Source organism: Eulemur rufifrons, chromosome 28, assembly GCF_041146395.1.
Source record: "Eulemur rufifrons isolate Redbay chromosome 28, OSU_ERuf_1, whole genome shotgun sequence".
Lineage (NCBI taxonomy): Eukaryota > Metazoa > Chordata > Mammalia > Primates > Lemuridae > Eulemur > Eulemur rufifrons.
In genome coordinates this window covers 19,222,605-19,247,895 of record NC_091010.1, presented here as the reverse complement: position 1 = coordinate 19,247,895, position 25,291 = coordinate 19,222,605, and the positions used below count along the sequence as shown (strand labels likewise).

The window sequence follows — 25,291 nt, the reverse complement described above, 5'->3', positions numbered from 1 at the left end:
TAGTACATGGAAAATTCTAGAAATAATTCATAAGTGTTAAATTGCATGACATTCTAAGTAGCCTGATGAAATCCCTGGACGTTGCACTCCATCCCAGCCTGGACACGAATCCTCCTTTTGTCCCGCATAACCGCGCTGCATACGCCTCCCACCGTGAGCCATCTCAGCTTTCAGACCAGGCCACATCACAGGGTTTGCACTCAAGTAACACTTATTTTACTTAACAGTGGCCCCAAAGTGCAAGAGGAGTGATGCTGACACAATTGTTCTATTTTATGATTATCATTAATCTCTTATGCCTAATTTATAAATTGAACTTTATCATAGGTGTGTATGTATAGGAAAAAACATAGTATTGTGGGGTTTGGTACTACCGGTGGTTTCAGGCATCCACTGGGAATCTTGGAACACACCCCTGTGGATAAGGGGAACTACTATGAATGAAATCACACAATATGTGGCCTTTTGTATTAAGCACAGTGTTTTCAAGATTCATGCATACTGTAACATCATGAATCAGTACTTGATTCCTTTTTATGGCTGAATAGTGGGCCATTCTATGGATATACCACATTTTATTCATCCATTCATGAACATTTGGGTTGTTTGCACAGTTTGGCTATTATGAATAATGCTTCTACAAACATTCATGTGCAAGTTTTTGTGTGGACATAATATTTTCTTTTCTTTTTTTTTTTTTTTTTGAGACAGAGTCTCACTCTGTTGCCCGGGCTAGAGTGAGTGCCGTGGCGTCAGTCTAGCTCACAGCAACCTCAAACTCCTGGGCTTAAGCGATCCTACTGCCTCAGCCTCCCGAGTAGCTGGGACTACAGGCATGCGCCACCATGCCCGGCTAATTTTTTGTATATATATATTTTAGTTGTCCATATAATTTCTTTCTAATTTTAGTAGAGACGGGGTCTCACTCTTGCTCAGGCTGGTCTCGAACTCCTGACCTCGAGCGATCCACCCGCCTCGGCCTCCCAGAGTGCTAGGATTACAGGCGTCAGCCACCGCGCCCGGCCTTACATAATATTTTCATGTCTCTTGGATCTATAACTAGGAATGAAACTGCTGAGTCAAATGGTAATTCTATGTTTAACTTTTTTGAAGAATCATCAAACTGTCTTGCATATCAGCTGTACGATTTTACATCCCCACCAGCAATGTTAACTATGGTTTTTTCACAGATGCACTCTATCAGGTTGAGAAATTTCTGTTGTATTCTTTGTTGAGAGTTTATTTTATCAAATGCTTTTTTTTTTTTTGCATTGAGATGATCATGTGTTTTTTTCCTTACATTTTATTAATAACTTGTATTACATTGATTGATTTTCATATAACAAATGATCCTGGCATTCTTGGGATAAATCCCACTTGGTCGTGGTATATAACCCTTTTCATATGCTGCTGGATTCAGTTTGCTAGCATTTCACTGAGGATTTTTGCACCTATATTCATAAGGGACATTGGTCTGTAGTTCTCTTGTGGTGTCTTTGGCTTTCTCATCAGGGTAATATGGATCTCACAGAATGAGTTAGGAAGTGTTTTCTCCTTTTTTTTGTGTGTGGGGGAAGAATTTGAGAAGTATTGATGTTGCTTCTTTAAACATTTAATGTAATTCACCAGTGAAGCTATCTGGTCCTGGCCTTTTCCTTGTTGGGAGGTTTTGGATCACTGATTTAATCTCTTTACTTGTTATAGATCTATTCATATTTTCTATTGTTTCTTGAGTCAGTTTTGGTAATTTGTGTGTTTCTAGGACTTTTTCCATTTCATCTAGGTTATCTAATAGGTTGCTATACAATTGTTCATAGTATTTTCTTATACTCTTTTCTTTTTATTTCTGTAAAGTTGTTAGTAATATCCCCACTTTCTGATTTTAGTAATTGAGTCTTCTCTCTGTGTGTGCATGTATGTTTGTGTGAGTCTAGCTGAAGGCCCGTCAATTTTGTTGATATTTTCAGAGAATCATTGTTTGTCCTGTTGATTCTGTTGTTTTCCTGTTCTCCATTTCATTTATCTGCACTCTGGCCTTTCTTTCTTTCTGGTTGCCTTGAGTTTTGTTTGCTTTTTGTTTTCTAATTACTTAAAGTGGGAAGTTTAGGTTATCAATTTCAGTTTTTTCTTTTTTAATGTAGGCATTTACAGTTATAAATTTCTCTCTGGATACTGCTTTCACTGCATCCCACACATTTTATTTATTTTTTTTATTTTTTGCCTTTAAACTTGAGTTTTTTTTTAATCCACATAATTAAAGCAAGTTAAAAAAGGCCCCCTAATTCCAGTGTCTAGCTTGGTGTTCTAATGGGGAACCAACTGTTTAGAACTGTCTAACAAGGCATACCCCCAAAAGAATATTTATTTGAGGATGAGTGTCTCATCTATTTTATTTTTTTAGTTTTCTTGATTAAAATATTTTGATTCAGATGATTAAAGAGCTGTTTTTCTACTATTCATTTTTTTCTTATTTCAAAATACTAAGGGAATACAAATGTTTTTGGTTATATGGATCACTTTTGTAATGCTTGAGTCACAGATATAAGTGTGCCCATCACCCAAATAGTGTTCATTGTACCCGTTAGGTAGATTATTACCCCTCCCCTCTTCCCCCTTCCCCCATGCTTAATTTCCACTGAGTTTTACTTCCCTCTGTGTACATGTGTGCTCATCAGTTGGTTCCAATTTAATACCAAGTGCCTGTGGTGTTTGTTTTTCCATTCTTTAGCTACTTCACTTAGGATAATGGTCGCCGGTTCCCTGAAAATTGTTGCAAAAGGCATTAATTCATCCTTTTTGATGGCTGAGTAGTACTCCAAGGTATACATATACCACATTTTGTTAATTCACTCATGTGTTGATGGACACTTGGGTTGATTCCACATCTCTGCAATTGTGAGTTGTGCTACAATAAACATTTGCATGCAGGTGTCTTTTTGATAAAATGACTTCTTTTCCTTTGGGTAGATACCCAGTAGTGGGAGTACTGGATAGGATGGTTAGGTCTACTTTTAGTTCTTTGAGGAATCTCCACACTGTTTTCCATAGAGGTTCTACTAATTTGCAGTCCCACCAAGAGTGTATTCACATCCAGCATCTATTGTTTTTGGACATTTTAATAAAAGCCATTCTAACAGGAGTAAGGTGATATCTCATTGTGGTTTAAATTTGCATTTCCCTGATGATTAGCTGTTGTTGGGTGTTTCATATATATGTCTGTTAGGTCTAGTTGGTTTACAGTGTTGTTATCTTTTTTACCTTTTATCTAATTGTTCTATCTAATAGTGAAAGTGGGATGTTGAAGTCTTCAACTATAAATAGACAATTTCTGCCTTCAATTCTTGTTTCAAACTTTGAGGCTTTGTCATTAGGTGCATATGTTTATAATTTTTGTATCTTTATGGATTGATTCTTTTATCAGAATAAAATGTCCTTCTTTGTCTCTCATGTTTTTTTAATCCATTGAGCCAATCTGTCTTTGGAGAGTTGATTGGAGAGTTGATTCCATTTACATTTAAAGTAATTACTAGTAAGGAAAGATTTCTGCCATTTTGCAATTTGTTTTCTATATATTGTTTTTTTGCTCCTCAGTTCTTCCATTATTCCATCTTTTGTGTGTTATCGATGGTTTTCAGTGTACCATTTTGATTTCCTTCTGTTCTTTTACAATTTATTTTTTAGTAATTTTCTTGGTAATTTTACTGGGATTACAATTAACATCTTAATTTATAACAGTCTAGTTTTTGAATTAACACCAAGTTTTAGCAGTATATAAGAACTTAGTTCCTATATAGCTTCGTCACCCACCCTTATGTTGTGACAAGTTGCATCATTATACATCTTGTGCCCATTAATATAGTTATAATTATTGTTTGATGTGGTTGTCTTTTAAATCACCCAGGGAAAAAAAGGAGTAACAAACCAAAAAGTATATTAATACTGACTTTTATATTTGCCTATGGAATTTGAGTTACTGTCCAGTAGTTTTTCATTTCAGCTTGAGGGACTTTCCTTAGCATTTCTCGTAAGGCAGTTCTACCTGCAATAAACTCAGTTTTCATTTATCCAGGATGTCTTAATTTCACCTTCATTTTAAAAGAATATTTTGGTAGATATAGGATTCTTGGTTGACCATGAGTTTTCTTTCACTACATTGAATATGTTATCTCAATGCCTTCTGATTTCTGTAATTTCTGATGAGAAACTGGCTGTTAATCTTATTGAAGATTTCTCGTATGCGTCAAGTTGCTCTTTCTGCTGTTAGGATTTTATCTTTGTCTTTGGACATTTTGATTATAAGATCCTGATGTGAATCCCTTTGAGTTGACCCAACTAATAATTCATTGAGCTTCTTGTATGTGTAATGTCTTTCACTACATTTTCAGTCATTGTTTCTTCAAATATTTCTGCTACTTTTTTCTTTCTTCCTGTGATTCTCATTGTGTATGTTGGTTCACTTGATGGTGTACCACAGGTGTCTTAGGCGTATTAATTTTCTTTTTCCTTTCCGTACCTCAGACTGAGTAATCTCAACTGACCTCATTTGAAGTTTGCTGACTTTCTTCTGCCTTCTTAAATTTTTTTTTTTTTTTTTTTTTTTGAGACAGAGTCTCACTCTGTTGCCCAGGCTAGAGTGAGTGCCGTGGCGTCAGCCTAGCTCACAGCAACCTCAAGCTCCTGAGCTCAAGCGATCCTCCTGCCTCAGCCTCCCGAGTAGCTGGGACTACAGGCATGCGCCACCATGCCCGGCTAATTTTTTCTATATATATTTTTAGCTGTCCATATAATTTCTTTCTATTTTTAGTAGAGGTGGGGTCTCGCTCTTGCTCAGGCTGGTCTCGAACTCCTGAGCTCAAACGATCCGCCCACCTTGGCCTCCCAGAGTGCTAGGATTACAGGCGTGAGCCACCGCGCCCGGCCAGCCTTCTTAAATTTTTTAAGAGACAGGGTCTCAATCTGTCACCCAGGCTGGAGTGCAATGGTGTGATCATAGCTCACCAAAGCCTCAAATTCTTGGGCTCCAGCAATCTTCCTGCCTCAGCTTCCTGAGTGGCCACACCACCACACCTGGCTAAAATTTTTAAATTATTTTTTGTAGAGACAGGGTCTCACTATGTTGCCCAGGTTGGTCCTAAACTCCTGGCCTCAAGCGGTTCTCCCACCTCAGCCTCCCAAAGTGCTGGGATTATAGGCGTGAGCCAATGTGCCCAGCCTCTTCTGCCTACTTAACTTAGCCTGCTCTTGAACCCCCCTAGGAAGTTTTCATTGTATTGTACTTTTTCTATTTCAGAATTTCTATTTGGTTCCTTTTTAAAATTTCAATCTCTTCATTGATATTCTCTATTTGGTGAGACATCATTCTCCTGATTTCCTTTAGCTCTTGAACATTTTTAAGATAGTTGATTTAAAGTCTTTGTTAAGTCCGATGTCTGGGCTGTCCTCCGTTTCTACTAATAGACTTTTTTCCTATATATAAGCCATACTTTGTTTCTTTGCATGCCTCATAATTTTTATTGAAAACTAGACATTTTGAATATTATAATGTGGCAACTCTGGAAATCAAATTCTTCTCCCCTTCCCAGAATTTGTTGTAGTTTGTTTTGTTATGTTTCTGAACTAAGTTCTTAGAGTTCGTATTCTTTGTCAGGTGTGGCCACTGAAGTCTCTGTTTGATTAGCTTAGTGGTCAGCTAGTGAGTGAACAGATTTCCATAAACACCTGGAACCACCTCCCACCCAAAACCCCAAAACCTCCTCCTCCAGATGTGTTCTCTGTGTTGGGGCACACCTCAGCCAGGCAGTTTACAACTCTGCCTTAGCCTTCACTTCTTGCTTGTGCAGAGCCTGAAGGTCAGCTAGGAGTGAGGGCATAGGGTCTTCTCAAGTCTTTTCTAAGCATGAGCCCAGCCCTGGGCATATGTGTGGCCTTCTAGTTTCCCAGAAACATATGGGAGATCTTTAAAGCTCTTATTCCCCCAAAGAATCTTATTTCGCAGCCTTTCCTCCTCAACCTTTTCAGTTTGTCTCCTGTTTGCCCCAACTGTTATTCCTTCTCCCAGGCATCGGTGGCTAATACTTGGCTTTGAAACACCCCCCCAGGTTGCCACCTTCACCTTGGGAGAGTTCCAAATTAGGCAAAATCAGAGTAAGCCATTTAAGCCTGTCTTTTGGGGAGCAACTTAACAGATCAAAATAAAAACCACACTTCTTGAGAATAAGGCTGACTCCGCTTCCTTCAGTGCTAGGAACATACACAGAGAACGTGGGATACTGTTTGCGATGCTGCTGCCAAGCTGGGGAGTGGGGGATGGGGCCAATGAAAGCTAAAACACAACAAAGCTCTTACTGAATTCTGGTTTTTTTCTTAAGCATTCCTCCGGTTGCTGTAAACTTTCAATTAGTTTCCCGAGTTCAGATAGAGTTGACTCTGACAGTTTTTGCCAGCTTGCTTGCTTTTGTGAAAGGAACGAGCTCCTTACTCCATTTTTGTTGACCACATTAAAGTTTCAGAAGCTTTGATCTACTCTACCCCTCATAGATTCTCAGGCCAGAGCTGCTTTGCTTCAAGATGTCAGCTCTTACTGTTGAGAAGGAACCAGGCTCAGGCTGGACACCAGTATTAGGACAAGGGGCAGCTTTCCAAGGAGCAGGGGGTAGGGGTGAGAGTCCCTGGTAGAGCTGGGGGGCTGACTGACTCTTACTGAAAGGGGACCCTGTATGGGGACCAGTGAGGGACTGAGTCATGATGTCCAGGTCCCTTAGAGGAACACAGGCAGAGAGAGTTTTCAGGTTTGATGGGGTGAAAATGCACGCCTTTATCAGCCTGACGATATGTTAGCTTGATTCGTTTCCAGGTCTCATTCCACTCCGTATGAGCCAGGGCAGGAAAGAGCCTACAGTGAAAATAAGGGGCCAGGTCCTAGGCGAGGCCTATAACTCCCTGCCAAGGCCAACAGAGGATGGACATGGCATGGCATTCAGCTATTGCTTTGACCATGGGCATCTGCAAAGGTTCATCTTTGCAAATGAATCCTTCGAAAACTAGGAGTGCCTCATCCCATCTCCCTCACCTGACTGAATCCCAAGCACACCCTGCTACCTGCTCATCTGCCCTCTGCACGAACACTGTAGTCTGGAGCAGTTCTCTGCCTCACCACAGCAACATTTAGATCAGCATCAGATTATAGCAGTTACAGATGCACTTTGCCAGCCCCACACCTGCTCAGAATCTGAGGGTGCAGCCCGAGGCCTGCTCTTTAACAAGCTCCCCAGATGACCTTGATGCACACTAGGGCTTGAGAAAACCACCCCCTTGAGGACTGTCTGCCCATCCACCAGGTGAGCGCTCCAAGGCTGCTTTAAGTTTGCACCTGAGACAAATACCTCACTCACTTCACCCTAGTCCTGGTCCTTCCCCCGACAGACGGTGTTCCTTTCAGTACCCCCACAGCTGCTGAAAATTCACTCAGGACAGAATTTATCTGATGCTTCATCCTCTACTTGCTATTTTAGAAGTGAGATCAGGCATGTATAGCATGGACTGGACTTGACTAGTATCTCCAGGAGGCAGGAAAAGACCCAGTGTGTTTTCTCTCAGAAAGGTCACCTGTAGAGTCACATGTCTTCCTCACATCTTTTTTGTCCTGAGCATAATCAACAGTGTTGATCCCAATCTCCCACTTTCTTGGAGGCCTTTGCCTCTAGGGAGATCGCAATGAGACCAGGCAGTCCTCCAGCCCACACTTACCATGGGTCAGATCCCTTAAGCATGACCAAGAGGACAGCCAGAGAGACAGGAAGGCAGGGAGAACCAGGACTGGGATAAGCACAGGTGGTCCCCAAGTGGGTAGACCAGGGGTCTCAAACTCAAAGGCCTACAGGGACCAAAGAAGTACCATGTGCTTGGGGCTTGGTGTAATACAATAGGGAGTGGTGGGGCCTGTGGCAAACAGAGAGTACCTGCCTAAAGGGGGCAACTGCAACCCAGCTGTAGCCACGCAGGAATGCAGGCTCAGTGATGCCAGAAGTTCTGGGTTTTCAACAGAAGTCAGGAGTCTAGCTTTTTTAAAAATATGAAGTCTCCCAATGTTTAAATATTGGCAACAAATTAAATTTTCTACAGACTCTTTGGGGACCAAAGTAAATGCCTCTATAGGCTCCATACTGCCTCCTGGGCACCAGACTGAGACCTCTGGTGTAGATAACAGAGCAAAGTAATGTCACAGAGCATCCAGTTACATCAGAGCACTGTGGCAGCTCAGGAGGCCACCAGGACCAGCCTGAGTTCACGGTAAGCTGTACAATGCCAAGCAGTTCGTGCCATCAGGCAGGTCCCACCTGGCACTCAAGGGCAAGCAGCTACCCTAGGGGAGGGGTTCTTGGGAGACCACAGGGGTGGAGCCTCAGCTTGGGCTCCAGGCACAGACACTGGGCCAGAGCTGACACGTTGACCAGGACCTGCCGTCAATTGCAGCGCCCACCAGCCTTCGGCTCAGGGAGGCAGGTCTGGGTAGACCGGGCCAGTGCCCAGCTCACGGCTGTGCCATGCCCCTTGGGTTTCACTCTTCCTCTCCTATGTTTAGGGGCAGTGAGGAGTCAGGTGGTGTCCCCAAGCAAATGTTTACTCTGCAGACAAGTGACTCCTTTGGGCTCCTTACAGGGCCCAGCAGACTTGATCTAGCCTAGTCTCTCTGGATTCTCCCCTTTATAAACTTTTCAACACAAGAGGTTGGAAAGGGAGTGGAGACTCCTGACCAGCAAGGCCAGCTCTGAGCTTCTGGACGTGACACCATCATTCCTAGAAATTCTGTCCCTTCTGGACTCCCCCTCTCCCTAACATAACCAACCAAAGGGCACAGGGCCTGGCCAGGAGCACCTTTTAGACTGGAGGGTCCTTGAGGGAAGGCGCTGGTCTTGGGCCTCTCTGGGTTGTCCCCATCCTCCTCTCTGGCCTCCTGCAGAGAGACCCCAGGAATTAGCACACACCCCTCTACCCACCTGTGCCCTCCTTCAGGACCTGGGTGAAGGACCACACTCCGCTCACCTCTCCTTCAGTGGACTGCACCTGCGCCCGACCAACATCCCTGCGCCCTCCCAGCGTCTGGCCCCCAGCATGGATTGCAGGAGCCTCCCTCCTCATGTCCTTACAGCCCCGGCCCTGCAAACCAGCTCATGCCCAGGATTTCCTGAGCACACGCTTCTACTTAAAATTATGTGAATTTCTGTTGGCTAATAAGGCTGGAACCCTGAGCCACAGGGCAGAATCACGAAGCAGAAGAAAATAAGCTGGCACCAGGAAGACATTTCCAGAATGTTCCAGAGTTGGCTGGCTTTTAATTTGGAAACAGGTTTTGGCTACAGACATTTAGGTTTAAGGCACATTCCAGATTACAAGAAGCCCTGTCACTGGCAGGGAACTGGCTTTGTTCTCGTGGTTCTGCATGGAAGATGGAACAGATGACTTTCTGGTCTTTTTTTTCTTTTTTCTAAAAAGGAGTGAGTTTGGCAATAACAAAGCTAATGACACATTCTCACCAGACACGAAGATTAACCTTCAGGGTCCTCCCTTTTTCTCCTCAGTGAGGACCCGGCGCTCCCCCCACCAATCACTCTCCCCAGAAATGTGTATGCAGCAGACAGACTCGTGTGCACCTTGGCTGGCATGACTGTGAGAAAGAAAATGCCTCCACGTAAAAATATAGAATCACATGACTAAAAGGAAGCCAAGAATCTTAGCCACAAGCAAAGTGGAATGAGGGCACGAGTCAGGAACTAAAACATCTACCGGGCAGCAAGAGGCCGAGGGGGACGGAGTGGAAAAGGCGTCCTGAGAGAGTCCGGACGGACCCAGGTCCTCCAGCACGACGCACGGATCAGCAGGGGTGGGGGACGGCACACCTTGGGGCTATTTGTGGGTTTGTCGGAAACGGACATTCTTTTGGCCTTCCCCTGGCACTGCTGTTGGGGCAGAGCGAGCCGCCGGTCACTCACTGCTCAGTCGTTGCCACCGCAGATCTTCAGCAGGATCTTGCGGTAATCCCCCGAAGTATCTCCCTGGCCACAGAAACGAAGCGGGTGTCAGCTGAGGGAGGCGCAGCCACTTTCAGTCCTCTGACTCCTGATCTGCTTGTGGCCCAAGCGCCCTTATGGAGAGGCAGGCCCCGTCCCAGGGAGATGTCCCACCCCGCTGGGCCTGGAGCGGGCGGCACAGCTGTCGTGGGACAGCCTTCCCTCCCAGGCCTCCCTTAAAAAACAAAAAGCTGCACTTGCCCCAATTATCCAAGTCAGATAAATAATCACAAACAAATTTTCAATCAGCCTAAAAACCACTACTCAGAGCTAACCAATACTCTTCTTCTCCCAGTGCATTTATGTTGTACCAAACTCGGGTCATACCATTACGGGACGGTGAGTCCTGCTCTGGAAACAATTTTGTGTGTGACCATCCGATGGAGGACTCGGGCCACCCGGCTCCCACGCATCCCTCCTCTGTCTGAGACCACCGCACTCACTCCAGGAGCGCAGGCCAGGCCTGGCTAATTCCTAATCATTTCCTTCCACCCTAAGCAATCCGAGGGCGAGGCCTACAGCTTCTTCCTGACGTGCACAGCCTGCTGGCACCCAGAAGATACTCTGCAAGCCGTCATTAACTCTCTACCAACAGCATCCTTCGTGTGGCCTGGAGGCTGGTTTCCCTCAATGGGAGGTCGACACCATCAGACGCTATTGAGTCTGAAGTCAGAACCTGGTCCCCGTGATTCAATTTCAAGGTTCACGTGAGTTCGGGATTTAACTGGCAGACCACCCAGACAACAATAAACTTTGTCAGCCTGGGCCTGGCGCACAGTGATACACAGTGGCCAGCGTTAATTGGGCACTTTACGTGGACTGCCGCATTCTACACCCACAACATTCTGAGGGAGGAACTGTGATTTTCACCATCATGATGGAGCTGGGGTGCAGGGAGGTTTAAGGAAGCTGCTCAAGATCACAGTTAGCTGGGACCGGACTCCAAGCAGCGTTAGCCCAGGGCCCTCACTCTGACTGCCCGACCTCGTGGTCTCTGCCACAGAGCTGAGTGAGCCCGAGCCGATGTGGGTTCTCATGGACAGATCACAGAATCACACTCCAAGACCTGCCCTGCCCTCAGGAGATTATAATCTGTTCGGGGGTAACTCGATGAACAAGTTGAAAAGAATAAGTCTGAGGTCCATAAACAAGTTGCCCACTCGTGACACAGCAGCCAAGCACATGGGTGTGCCAAGGAGAGAAGGTGGGGTGCCAGAAAGGTGCCCAGGTGATGGGGACACCAAAAGGTAGCCCAGCCAGCCCGCAGAGGGCTCATACCGTGATGTCGTGGTACAGCGACTTGCCGTACATCCGCTTGTACTCCAATCTGATGTCCAGGAGGTCGACCTCACTGCGAGACACCATGATGCGAATCAGGGTCCGGTCCTTCGTTCCTGCCCCCTAAAGAGAGTCCGCCCAGGAGCATGAGCCACAGGCCTCCTCGCCTCCCCACCGTCCCGGGGCCCGCAGACCTCCTGGCTGAGGAGTGGCTCTCCCCAGGCCTTCCGCCCTCAGCCCTAGGTGCCAGTCACAGGCGAGGCTGAGACATCCCAGACCTGGGCCCTCTGCACACGGGAGTCACGTACCCTCATGGCCTTGTTGAGCCTTTCAGCAAAGAAGGCCGGGGTATTCTTGAGACATTTCACTAGAAGAGAGAAACTCAGCGTAACTAGATCTGCAGAAAACTCTCAGCCCAAGGGGGCACGGAGTACCCAAGTGTCCTCTTAGGAGGCCCAGATGTCAAATGCATCACTGCATCCATCTCTCCTCCTGCTCCTCCTGCAGGCTCAATTATCCCGCGATCTTGGCTCCAGCTCTTTGGAACAGAAACAGGCAGAGCCCGGACACCAACCCAGCCTCCTTCCTGGCAACCACTGTGGTGAAAGAACCAGAGGGGCCAGGGATTCAATGACGCTGGACCTGTGTGGGGATGAAGCACGGTTGGGGAAGAGGAACCGTGTCACTGCACAGGCAGGAGGGGCGCACTGGAGAGGCCAAGACTCTAACAGAGGACGGGAGGCCGAGCGGAGTGAGTGTCTCCCTAGGGCTCCTGGGCCACAGGACCTGCCAGGGGACACTGAAGGAAATGAGGATTTACCATCTGTGGCCCCCAGGAAGCCCCAAGAAAAGCACAGTCAAAAGTCAAGGCAAACGGATTCTCCCACGTGAATATAAAGAGGGTTTCGAGGGCCACAGACCCAACTCCGCACGGCAGGGGAGGGACCTGCGGCCTGCCAGGCCCCGCTTGGGAGGGCACAGGCACTGTCCGAGGCACAGCACCATGCCGGGAGCTGAGCCAGCTCTCCTGAGCACGGGCCTGTTTTGCTGTTGCGAGTAAAAATCTTTCGACGTGTTTCCATCACAAACATCTGACAACTGCCTGCAGGGATGTATTTTTAGAGGAAACTTGGCAGGATATGAGTCATCTTCCTCCAAGAGAGCAGCTGGATGCCTTCCCACGAATACCCACACCGCAGCTCGCTTCTCCAGGGCGCGCTGGAAACACAAACAGGACACCTCCGGCACAGCTGGGGGCTGGACAGCGCAGGGATCCGGGAAGCAGCATGACTTCCCACTATGTGGACACCCTGGATTTAGCAATTTTGGACTCTGTGGCTCTTTCATTACACCACCTCTAAACTGAGCATGGGTGAGTGTCCCGAGAACTTGCAGGACACGCCAGCCCGGTGGCTGGGCCGGCAGGCGAGGCGAGCCCGAGACACTCACCCACGGCCAGCATGCCCTGCTCCAGGTCCCCGGACATCTCCCGGCAGATACTCTTCTCGATGTCTCGACCCGTCATTCTCTGATACTCGTTGAAAACTGGTAGGAAGACAAAAGGGGTATGTTAGGGACTGAACTGTGCCCCCTCTAAAATTCATACATTGAAGTCCCAGCTCCAATCCCTTAGAATATAACTACTTGGAGATAAGGGCTTTAAAGAGGTAATCAAATTACCACAAGGCCCTAATCCAATCTGACGGGTCTCAGAGAGATCCCAGCGATGTGTCTGTGTGGAGGAAAGCCCACGTGAGCACAAGCCAGGAAGAGGCCTCAGAAGAAACCAACCCTGCCTGCACCGTGACCTTGGACTTGCAGCCCCCAGGACTATAAGAAAGTAAATATCTGTTGTTCAAGCCACCCAGTCTGTGGTACTTTGTCACAGCAGCCCCAGCAGACTAAGACAGGACTCACGGGAGGCAGCCTCTGCCCCGAGGGAGCCCACTGTCCCTCCCTGTGCCCGCACCTGCCAGCTCTCGAGGCAGCCCGACTCTGGCACAAGTCACGTGCCCCGCCTGACACCCCTCCCTCGTGCGCTCCCCTTGCCAGGACTGCCAAACTACTTACCAAATTGTACCTTAATCCCCCTCCATGATGTCCCCCGAGCACCACTATACGGTGTTCCCTCTTGCCCCAAGTCCCCCACACGTCCAGTTCCCTGCTTCCCTCGCCATCACCTCATGCATGAGTCCTTCTCAGTCCGACTGCGAGCTGGGGCCCAGCCCGCCCAGCCGGCTTTGCTTTCTGCTGCCCTCCCTGCCCCCCAGCCCAGCTCAACCCAGGACAGGCCGAGCACCCGGGGGGGGGGTGGACTGCAGGCTCCCAGAGAGGCAGGTGGCACCACGGAGACCTGGTCCTACCAGCTCTAGCTCTGCCCTGAATATAAACCTCTCCTTCCCCGGCCTGGGTCTCACGTTCCATTTGTATATCAAAGTTGTGATTTCTGCTATATCTGTATCTCTTTTAATTAATATTTTCTTCAACTCAGCTACTCTTTTCTCTTAATAACAAAAAAGTTTGTGAAATCATGGACTTGATGTGCTACTTGTATATTCTATATTCATTACAATAAACAATGATTAAGATGAAAATATGTCCACTCACGTCCCATTATAGGACAGCGTAGAGGCTGAAATGTGTGCTCTGGGGCCAGAAGGCCTGGGTTCAAATCCGAGCTCAGCCATTTCTAGCTGTGCGACCCAACCACCCTGTGCCTGCCGCCACGACTGTGACACGGGCAGGACCACAGCACCTGGCGCATGTGTCACAGGACTTAACATGCATTCGGCACTCAGCCCAGGGCCTGGCGCAGAGCAAGTTTCACCCCCACCGCCCACTGAAGCAGCCCTGGCTGGAGCTGTCCACATTGCTCAGTGTAGTCACTGTCCTCAGACCTCACCTGCCACTCGCAGGGGCCGTTCCAACACACTGGCCTCCGAGACTCCCCTTCCCCTGGGTCCTCCCACCTCACCAGCTGCTCCTTCTTGGTCTCCTTCACCGGCCCAGCACCCTGTCCTGAAACCACTGGGCCCCCTCAAGTCTCCCTCCCAAGGGGAGCTCTTGCAGTCCCAGAGCCTGACACCTTCGGCCACTCACAGCTCCCAACTTCCACATGCAGTGCAGACCCCTCCTGCCCTCCCGCCTCACCGGCTCACTGCCTCCCTGCACCGCAGCCCCTTAGGCTTCTGCTGCCTTCCTGCCTAAAGCCCGCTCCACCCACAGCTCCCCAGTCTCAGCCCAGGGCCGCCCCACGCTCCCCCAGCTCGGCCGAAAGAGACCCCACGTCAGCCCTGACTCTTCCTCCTCCCACGCACCACGTGCAAGTCATCAGCAAGCAGGGCCGGAACTGCCCCTCCTCACCCCCTGCCCTACCCGCCTGCTCTGAGCCACCACCATTTCTCCCCTGGGTGGCCACAGCAGCCTCCTGATGGCTCCCCACCTTGGCCAGGGACCCCTTCACTCCATTCTCAGCACCGCAGCTAGTGAGCATGCGCAGCCACCTCTACTCAGGACCCTCCAGTGGCTTCCTGTTTTTCTCAAGATAAATACTTAACTCCGAGAAGACTTCAGCAGGGCCTCTCCTGACTCTGCCCTCACCTCCTGCTCACTCACTCGTCTGTTCCAGCCATAAGACCCCTGTGCCGGCAGCTGCTGGGAAGCCCCCCGCAGGGCCTCTGCACGTGCGCCCCCTTAGGGTCTTCAAATCAGAGCCGCTGCCTCCGTGGGGACCATGCCAGCACTCCCCACCCCTGCTTCCAGCTTTACTCTTCTCTACCGGATTCGCCATCTGATTCAGATTTCATCTCATTTCTGTTTACTGTCTGTCTCCCAAACAAAAAGGTGCACCCCGCGAGCACAGACTGCAGTGCTCTGCTCCCTACAGCTCCCTCACGCCTGCCCCACACCTGATAGACGGGCACGTGGCGAGAGTTTGTTGAATGACTGAGTAAACGCCGCCTGATGTTATAGTTATGCTGGTTTCTATGCTACACTGTGGAAAAGACTGGATCAGGTGCTCCCAAAAGGCTCTCCCAACACTAATATTCCACACTGTAGTGTAGAAAGGTGCCGGGCAACGGGAAGCGCCCATTTCCTCCCCTCTTCCTTCAAGTCCTCTGGAACCCTTGCCGGACTCAGGAAACCCTCCCACAGGACCTCGCAAACCACCACCAGGGGGCTCTTCTGAGGAAGCGAAAGGCCCGGCAGAGGGACCACAAGTGTTCCCACAAGGTGTTTCCCCAGAGTGCCCTGTCTGCCCTCACCTAACTGGCCCTAGAGGGACCCAGGCCTGTCTTACCTGCCACCAGGTGGGCCCGGCTCCGGGAGCACAGAATGGCGTTGAACTTGGACTCGTCTGTTCCCAGGCGGTTCTCCCCGGCCGCATACAGCTCCTGGACAGAGAGGAAGACGCACATGCAGCGTGAGCCCCACCCCAGACCCAGGCCTGGGCCCCGGTCGCCTAGGAAACGGGGGCAGTGCCCAGCTGAGGGGCCCGTGCTGTGCTCCACTCACTGTGCTGAGCCAGACACCTGCCACACGTCCCCTCACGGGGTGGCACCAAGGACGGAGGCTGTGGGAAACTTGGACGCGGACAGCCAAGGCCGACTGGGGCACAGGTCAGGAAAGGAACAGGCTTAACCCAAGGGAGTTGTGCCACAGAGAAGAACACGGAAGGAGACGCCTGGGCTCAAGTCCTGGCTCTGCTACCAACTTGCCCTGGGACGCTAGGCAGGCCACGGGCCCCATCTAAGCCTCAGTTTCCTCATTTCTAAAATGTGAAGGTTGGATGAGATTTGGGTTTGCAAACCGGAAAGCCCACAGAGGCCAACTGTGACCTACCTTCGAGAAACAGGCCAGCTGGGAAGCTGAGAAGGGGGGACCCTGGGTAACCACGCAGTGGGGCGGTTACTTCTCCAGCACCTGCTGAGCACTATGATACAGGCACGCAGGCGCACAGCCGCCAGACCCAAAAATCCAGACTTCCGTGTGCAAGTTCCCAATCTGGCAAAGTAGTTTCCCTATCTACAAGAAGGAACATGTGCGACAATAAATACTGCAACGGTTGATAGATCAGAGTTCTGGAAAAGATCAGAGTTCTGGGTGCGGGAGTTCATGTAATTTTGTACCTACCCCATGTTTCATTGCATGTTATCATTATGTTTGCAAAGGAGCAGAATTTATATTTGCCTGTTAAACTTTTGAAGGTTTGAGTCCAAAATATTGGCCAATTTGCAACCTCTGAACTAGATGGCCCTTAAAGTGCCTTCTTCTTCTTCTTGTTTTTTTTTTTTGAGACAGAGTCTCGCTCTATCTCCTAGGCCAGAGTGCAGTGGTGTCATCATAGCTCACTGCAACCTCCAATTTCTGGGTTCAACCAATCTTTCTGCCTCAGCCTCCCAAGTAGCTGGGACTATAGGCACGCGCCAGCATGTCCAGCTAATTTTTCTATTTTTAGTAGAGACGGGTCTCGTTCTTGCTCAGGCTGGTCTTGAACTCCTGAGCTCCAGCGATCCTCCCACCTCCACCTCCCAGAGTGCTAGGATTACAGGTGTGAGCCACTGCGGCAGCCTAAAGTGCCTTCTAAGCCTCAGGTAGCAGCCCTTGGACCTACGGGCACTGAGACGCGAGGGCAGAGGGCAGAAGTCAGGGGCTCAAGATCCCACAGATCAAGATAAGGCTACAGCAGGTCTGGAACTGAGAAGCAGAGCACCAGACCTTGAAACTGGGCCTGGGAGCCACAGCGGTCCAGCCCTGATCCAGAAATGGGAATGGACGTCACAGGCCAGGGAGACATTGAGGCAGGTCTGGGACCAAGGCAGAGACAGGTGTTACCTTGGCAAAGAAAACAGAGCCACGGGGCTAAACTCTGTCCCCAGGATTCTCTGGGCACAGGGCTCACCATTTCTGAGCCTCAGTTTCCTCACCTGGAAAGCAAAAGGACCAGACCACAAGAGCAGCTCTCCTCTAGCCCTAACAAGGGGACAAGCCACAAGGTCCTGTCCCACCCTGACAGGTGGCAGAGGTGATCAGATCACCGGCAGTTCCTGGTGAATACCCTGCCGTGGGTGGCAGGAGCAATGAAGGGGCACAAAGTGAGGTATGGCCAGTTCTGTCCCACCAGGAAACCGTGGCTCTCTCCAGCCAGAACACTATGGTCTAAATCCACGCATGGGAAGCCCACTCTTCTCTAGAGAGGAGTTCAGATGCCTGGACCTTTCCCCTTTTATCTGCAACTCACAAGGACAAGGGCAGAATTCCAAAGCTGCACAACTAATTTGACAGCAGGTTTCTAGGCCCAAACCCTCAAAAGCTTAATAGGCAAGTGCCAATTCTGCCCCTTTGCAAACATAATGGTAAACGCAATGAAACATGAGGAAACCAAGTCACATGAAATCCCACGTCCGTAACTGTGATCTAGGAACCACTGCAATATTTACTATCTCACACGTTCCCTCTCATATATGTGGAAACTGAAGCCCAAATGAAGGTTGGGTGACACGCTCAAGGCCACACAGTTGAGAAGTGGCAGAGGACATCTGAAACTCGTAACTTCTGGAACCCACTGCTTAACTACTGCTCCTTCCATCCCCAAGCACCTCTCTCGTGAGGCAAGAAAGTGGGAAACATCCCTGGTTTAGGAAGCCCAGGTGGGGTGGCTGGCCTGGCCTCACACTCACCTGGACATCTCTCTGGATGAGGGACATGTCCACGTTTGTGCTTTCATCTCGGTTTCCCTGCAAGGAAGCAGGTTGTACGGTCAAGCCCACTCCCTCCCCGTCTCCTTCCCTTGCCCCCTTGCTCGGTCCCACCTCTCTGATTTCCCCTCCTGGGAGACGTACCTGAGAGAGAGAGATGAGGAGTCGCTGGAAGTGCCCTGATGTGTCACTTCGAATGGCCTCCTCCAGGGTCTTCTTGAATTCTGAAAGGGAGAAGCAGAGAAGGTCCACTCTGAACACCGTGCATGGAGCTGCCCACTGCAGACACGGTCGACAGTGGGCCCCGCAGAGAAAGGCCTGGGGGTCTCAGGTGCGAGGAGACAGGTGGCCCACCTGGCCCTCCAAGGGCTTACAAGCCTCTGACCTCCAGGCTGACCTAGCTTCTGGTCCAGCTTGGCTCAAGCAACACCCAAGAGGTTTTCCCAGCCCTCCCACCTTAGTCTAAGGTAAGACTAAGGTAAGTGACTAAGGTAAGAGTGTAAACGCGTAAACAGCAGGCAGGGTTGGGTCTTGGGTCAAAGCCTAGTGTGTTGGGGGTGACAGGAGATGGAGTGATAAGAAGGCCAGCAAGGAATCAGAGGCCTTGGGAGAGGCCACGGCCCAGGCAGCAGAGGGCCTGGCCCCACCTGACCTGCTTTGTAGGCTCTGCTCAGCTCCTGGATGTGCTCGTTGCTGCGGGAAGCGAGGATCTCAATCAGGCAGGCTTCGTCGGTGCCAGCCCCCTGAGGCGGCAGAGAACACAACAAACCACACGCTTGTGACGGCTCCCTCACCAGCACCCAGGAAAGGGAGCAGGTGCCACGGCGCTGCCCTGACCCCAGGGCCCAAACCCCAGCAGCAGAGGGCCCTGACAAGACACACCTATCATGCTGTCCCCAGGCCTGGAGTGCCAGCTCCCCTCCATGGCCCTAGGAAAGCACCAGATAATGACAGTGACAATGGCAATGAGTAGCGGGTCACATTAAGGGCATCCCCGTGGATCAGAAAACTGAGAATCAGAGAGGTATAGGGACTTGTCCAAGGTCACACAGTAAATGGTCAGGTTAAGATGTAGACCAAGGTCTGTTTCATTCCGAGTTCAGCCATGAGTGAGAAGACAAACTGAGAAAGTGGGTTAAAAGCAAGTGAGATCAGAGTGGACAGTGGAAAAACTAGAGTCCTAGAGTGGATGGTGGAGTGCCTGGAGACATCTAGGAAAAGGCAGTAGCAATGAGGATGAACGGGATGCTACACCAAGGACAGTGAGAAGGCAGAGGACAGGGCCAGCAGCCTCTGTGGCTTACTAGCTGTGTGACCTTGGGCCCATTACTTAACCTCTCTGTGCCTCTGGTTCCTTGTCTATAAAATGGGAATGACGCTAGTACCCACCTCATAAGCAAGTCATGAGGATTAAACGAGTTAATGTGTGTAGAGCACTTAGTGACTGTCAGGCAGGAAGCATGACATTGTGACAGCTGTTTTTATGATTACCGAGTATCGATACTGCCACTGTCAGCTTCCCCAGCGTTTACAAAGGGCTCACGCATAAGCCACCTTACCCGGGGCTGACCGCGTGTCCCGAGAGATCTGTCCCCACCTCACAGATGCTCACGGACACACAGCTGCCGAGCGACAGCTGACCCTACACGTGTTACTTCCACACTCACACCCACCACCTCGTGAATCCGGCTGGAGATGGGAGCTGGACAGATGTCTGGGGGCCATCTCCAGGGCCCCATCACCTCCCCAACTGCCTCCCGAGCCCCTCCCTGGAATGAAGCAGGCAGATGCGCTTCCGCAGTGTCCGCTCTCCCTTCCCGGCCGCCACACCGAACCCTCTGCTTCTCCTTTTGGGGCAGGGAAAAGTCACTGTGCCTACGGCGCCTCTGGTGAGTAGACTCCTCTCCTGGGGAATCTGTCCTTCTGGGGCTCCTGTCTGATTCACAAGGATTCCTCCTTCCGTGGGCTGCCTGCTCCCCACACAGAGTCAGACACAGAGCTGTAGGACTGGACAGGATGGACAGGACCCGCCGCTGGGTCAAAACCAACTGGACTGGGGGAGACAGTGAGCCCACGCGGAGCCAGTACAACCTGCCCCTCGTGGAATGCAGTAGAGACAGCTGCTCTCTTCTGTAGCTGGGTCTCGGGGACAAGTGGGGAGTGGCTGACAGGCACCCCCTGGGAGCAGCCTCGGAAGGAGAACCCCGGAAGCAGACAGAGGAACGAAGTGGACACTCAGGAAGAAGCAGAGACGAGAGAAGTCCTGCCCGGGTCTCTTCCCTTGACACCCCTGGTCCCGTCCCGTCCCTCTCCGTGCCAGGAAGCTCATTTTTATCCTGATAACTGATTGTCCACCTTTGTCTTGCTTAAACTCTAGCATGTTTCTGTTATTTGCTAATATCAGAGTCTTGATGAACGAGGATGCTACCAACCACGGCCCCTGCCTCTCTTCTTATCACTGATCACTAGTTCTTTCACAACCCTGGCTCCCAACATTGTTTTAAGATGGAGAGAAATTTAGATGCTTGATAATGATAAATGACATGTCATTTGCCGCCGGGGGAAACCACTGGGAGTTCCCCTTTCTGTAGCATGGGGACTCCAACCCGGGAGGGTCCAGGAGCTGCACTGACAACAGCAGCTAATAACACACCTCGTGGGCCAGGCCTCCTTCTGGGCCATGCGTCCACACACACACACACACACACACGCACGCGTGCACACACACACACGTACACACCTTGATGGCTTCCTTTATCTCATAAACGTCAAAGAGGACTGGGGTCTTCATCAGAGCCAAAATTGTCTTCTCAAAATTTCCTGACAGTTCAGATTTCAGATCTTTGATCAAATCCTGATTGAAGAGTCAAACAAACAAACAAAAAGAGGCCTAGTTTGAGAATGCACGAAGGTGACTAACAAGAACAATTTCCCAGATCTGAGGACCAGCAACACCTGCATCACCTGCGGGCCTGGGAGCAACGCCTGACCTCGGGCCCAGCCCAGACCTCCCGCATCAGAGCCTGCATTTTAACACGACACCCAGGGGATGCTTGGCACGTTCAAGTTTAAGAAGCACTGGGCTAGCACACTACTAACCTATCCAATATTTATCCAATTTTTTTTTTTTTTTTTTTTTTTGAGACAGAGTCTCACTTTGTTGCCCAGGCTACAGTGAGTGCCGTGGCGTCAGCCTAGCTCACAGCAACCTCAAACTCCTGGGCTTAAGCGATCCTACTGCCTCAGCCTCCCGAGTAGCTGGGACTACAGGCATGCACCACCATGCCCGGCTAATTTTTTGTATATACATATTTTAGTTGTCCAGATAATTTCTTTCTATTTTTAGTAGAGACGGGGTCTCACTCTTGCTCAGGCTGGTCTTGAACTCCTGACCTCGAGCGATCCACCCGCCTCGGCCCCCCAGAGTGCTAGGATTATAGGCGTGAGCCACCGCGCCCGGCCTATTTATCCAATTTTTATCTTAAGAATCAAAACCCCAAAAGTTCAAAATACACTCCCTTTGTACTTGTTCAGTACCTAAAGCCTTTTCCTCAAAAGCTCTTCCATCAGCGGAAGCTCCTATGGTGCTCACGCAGAGGGCAGGGGAGGGAGACTGAGGGCCGAGTGGGGATGGAGGGAGGGGACGACATGGCCACAACCTCAGTGAGCCATGGCAGAGCTGGGCTGGAACCCAGATGTCCGGAGCCTCTCCCAAACCTGGGTACCCTATGGCTCTGGGGTTTCTCCCTCAGGGCATCCTTTGCCTCTAAAAGATGCCACCAGGTGGTGGCCGCTGGCAGCAGGAAATGGCTTTGTGCACCTTACGATCCATCCAGGAGATCCAGGCCACCTGGCCCCGTGGGAAAGCAGGGTGAGCAGGGCTGTGCTGGAGCCAACAACATGCCTTGCTGTCCGCCCGCACCCCAACTCACCTTGCCATAAGCCGTCTTGAAGGACAGGAGGATCTGCTGCCGCTGCTTGTTGGAGCGGCTCCCCAGGCAGTCGATGATGGCCTGCTCGTCCGTCCCTAGGGGAGAGTGGGGAGGACAGGGCTGGGCTCACAGGGTGCTCTGTAGCCGGGGACTCTCCTGGCATCCCAACTACATCCCCACGGCCACCTCTGCTTCCATCACACAGGGACCAGGCCTGCCACACCGCCCCCCCCCGCCCCGCCCCAACAGAGCCACTGGGAAACGGTGGGGTAGGATTTGAGGCGCCCGGGGTCTCTCACCAAAGCCTTTCATGGCCTTCCGCAGGACCTCGGCATCTCGCAAGGGGTCAAAGCCAGAAGCATCTGTGATGGTGCCTCGATTTCCAAACTACTTGGACAAACAGTCACAGGTGAGATGACTTGCACATCGCCCTCCCCAGGTGCGAGGCTGCTCCACCCCCAGGCTCTGGGAACAGCCCTTTCTCTAAGCTGAGCTACCTGAGGGGGCCCCCATCAGGGCACAGAGGACTCTATGTCCAATCTGCCCACCTTGACTGCCGTCTGGCCTTGTGTCTGGTACTGAAGCTTCCGTCTGGCTCCCAGAGCTGGGAGCCCACCTACAGCTGAGTCCTGACGCTGACAGTCTGCCCTACGCCCAGGTCCTCCAGGGCTGGGGCCCAGATTCCTGATGAGGGGCCGGCCTTGGGGGCAGGAGCCACGGCCTCCCCATGACTCCTCACCGCCACGGCACATGTGAGCACACGTCAGGGCCAGGCTAGCGCACGTATCCTCTCCAGGTGGACTCAGGTACCCAACCTCCACGGTGGTAACCAGCAGCCTGACTACCTCTGACCAGCGCCGCTTCCCCGGCACTGTTCCCCGACCACCACCTGCCTGGCTCCCTCCACACTCCAGCGGCCGCACACACCGGCAAACCTGAACTTTCCAGGCTAAACTGCCTACCAGCGGCCTGGCGTCCCGGTGGCTAGCACAAACCGGTTATAACACAGTGCCAGGGATAAGCTCAGAGAAAACATAAGGGAGGGAGGATGGAGAGGGGGAGCGTGTGGCAGTGGAGGGAGGAGCAAAGGGGACCCTGTTGTCTAAAAATAGCTGTCAAGCACATACCACTAGCCATGTAACCATGACAATGAATTCTAGGCTCTGCAAACATGAACTGTTCTCCAAAATGAGCCAAGATCAACCCTGGAGGAACTGCCAACAATTTTCCCCACCCAAAGGGGATTTTAAGATTCCTCCAAAGCCTGTCTGGGAGGGCACATCCCGGGGACTGAGGACTACGAGCTGCTGGGCATAAAGCCTTGGGAGCGGGGGCCTGGGCAGTAACTAACAAGGAGGAGGAGAGTGCCCACTAGGATGCCTGACCCAGTGCACACGTGGACAATCTAACCAAACCCGGAGAAACAGGGCAGCTCCCTCAGGCCTTAGGGAGTACACCCAGTGAGAAAGTGACACTCTTGCTAAAACAAGAAGGTGTAGCTGGAGGCCTGAGCCTTCCCCCGTCTTCCCACCTCTTGGGCCACATGTCTCCAGGATTTGGGGTCCAGGCCTGAACTGAGGGTGGCACTGGGCTGGACTCACCTGGGCTGGGGGCACAGCAGGGGTGACGGTCCCGGATCCTGCATATCCTGGGTAGCTTGGCATCGGCTGCTGCTGCCCAGGGGGTGGCACTGGTGGCTGCCCAGGGTAGGTCATTGGCGGCTGTCCAGGGTAGGCCCCTGGGGGCTGCTGCCCGGGGGGCGGCATCGGCTGGCCTGGCACAGGGGCCCCTGGGTAGGGCGGATAGGAGGGCATCCCAGGGGGTGGGTTTCCTCCAGGGGGTGGGTACATCCCATATGGAGGAACAGGCTGCTGGGCGGAGGGGGGCTGCCCGAATCCCCCGGGGGGCACTGGCGGGTAACCGCCCCCAGGGGCCCCAGGGTACAGGTTGGGCATGTTGGCTCCTCCAAACGTCCCAGACATGTTGGCTGCCTGAAAGTACACAAAGCAGAGCCTAAGACTACTGGGCCCAGTGGGGCCCAGCCACACTCTGTTCATCTGCCTTTCCCTGACCTGAGCCCTGCATGGCCCCCCAAAGCCTCACTCAGAGCTCAACCCCCGGGCCCCCAGCATAGCACCCAGTGCCTGTGGCAGGCCCTGCCAAGGCCAAGCTCTTTTCATATACCCATTTCACAGATGACAAAATGGGTTCAGAGAGGTGAAGTCACTTGCTCAAAGCTACACAGCCAATGAACAGTGCAGCTGGAGTCCTGACTTAGATCTCTCTGGATCCAAACCAGAGATCCTCAACCTCTTCTGCAGGGGAGATGGCCTTCCCTCTCCAAATGGCTGCCCCTCCCATCCCAGACCACCTGGGTGAAGGTAAGAGCTCCCAGCCCAAGAAGGTGTGGGGCCCCATCCGTAGGCTTGGGGGCGGCCCCATCACAACAGCCTGCTAGCCACAGACCCCTCTGGCCGGCGTGGCTCAGGTGGACTCACCCAGAATAAAAGCCTAAATTCTTACCATGGATGGCCTCCCACACCCTGTGAGAGCTGGACCCCAGACCTGTCTCTCACCTGGGCCCCTCCCCTGGCACCTTGGGGGCTGGGCTCCCTGGACATCCACAGAGCACATCCCTCCCCGCTGCAGATCTCTGCTCAAATCTCCCTTCTCAGCAAGGCCCGCCTTGACCCCCCCAACTTAAAATCATTACCCCACATTCCCCCACTCACATTTCCGACCCCTCTACCCTACTCGCCAGCGCCCACACTTCTAGTAACGCCCACAGTGGACTTAGGTTACTGTCTATCTCCTCCCAGGGGATGATAAACCTGCCAGGGCTGAGATTTTTGTTTGTTTATTCACATATCCTTAGTGCCTAGAACTGGGCCTGGCACACATTAGGGTATGTGTTGGTTGCACTGTTTCCACTAAGCACATGTTTGTTTTCACATGACAAAATATATTATTTTTAAAAGCAAAACAGCAAATAAAAGTAGCATGTCTTCCCAAGCTACCCGCCGTACACCCACCCAGGCCCGACTGGAACAGCCCACCATATGTACGAGTACATACACACGCACATGCTTATGGACACTCGTACGTGGCACACACATGCACACTCACACACAGGCACAAACACACATGCACACATCCTTCCCGCCGTCTCGGCCCTATGCCGAGCTCACAATAGGTGCGCAATGAATACTCCACGAAGGCACCACACCCTACCCGACCCTGCAAAGCTGAAGGGACCTGGGAGACCGCCCTGTCCAATGCATTCCCCTCCCCCTCACTTTACAGACAGGAAGAATGA

At 51.2% G+C, this 25,291-nt stretch overlaps 1 protein-coding gene across 2 annotated transcripts in view; it reads right to left on the bottom strand.

Annotated features, from left to right (window-relative positions):
• Nucleotides 1-9,308: 9,308 nt before the first annotated feature.
• ANXA11 (annexin A11) overlaps nt 9,309-25,291 on the bottom strand; it is a 46,952-nt gene continuing 30,969 nt past the window's right edge. For both annotated transcript variants that reach the window (XM_069460761.1, XM_069460762.1), the window contains exons 4-15: nt 23,577-23,966; nt 22,275-22,362; nt 21,976-22,070; nt 20,784-20,897; nt 18,696-18,786; nt 18,188-18,267; nt 18,026-18,082; nt 15,646-15,739; nt 12,795-12,890; nt 11,654-11,712; nt 11,346-11,468; nt 9,309-10,052 (exon numbers count right to left, since the gene is read on the bottom strand). In XM_069460761.1, coding sequence (XP_069316862.1) covers nt 9,993-10,052; nt 11,346-11,468; nt 11,654-11,712; nt 12,795-12,890; nt 15,646-15,739; nt 18,026-18,082; nt 18,188-18,267; nt 18,696-18,786; nt 20,784-20,897; nt 21,976-22,070; nt 22,275-22,362; nt 23,577-23,966 — 1,347 coding nt within the window. In that variant the 3' untranslated portion in view covers nt 9,309-9,992. The remainder of the gene's footprint in view (nt 10,053-11,345; nt 11,469-11,653; nt 11,713-12,794; nt 12,891-15,645; nt 15,740-18,025; nt 18,083-18,187; nt 18,268-18,695; nt 18,787-20,783; nt 20,898-21,975; nt 22,071-22,274; nt 22,363-23,576; nt 23,967-25,291) is intronic.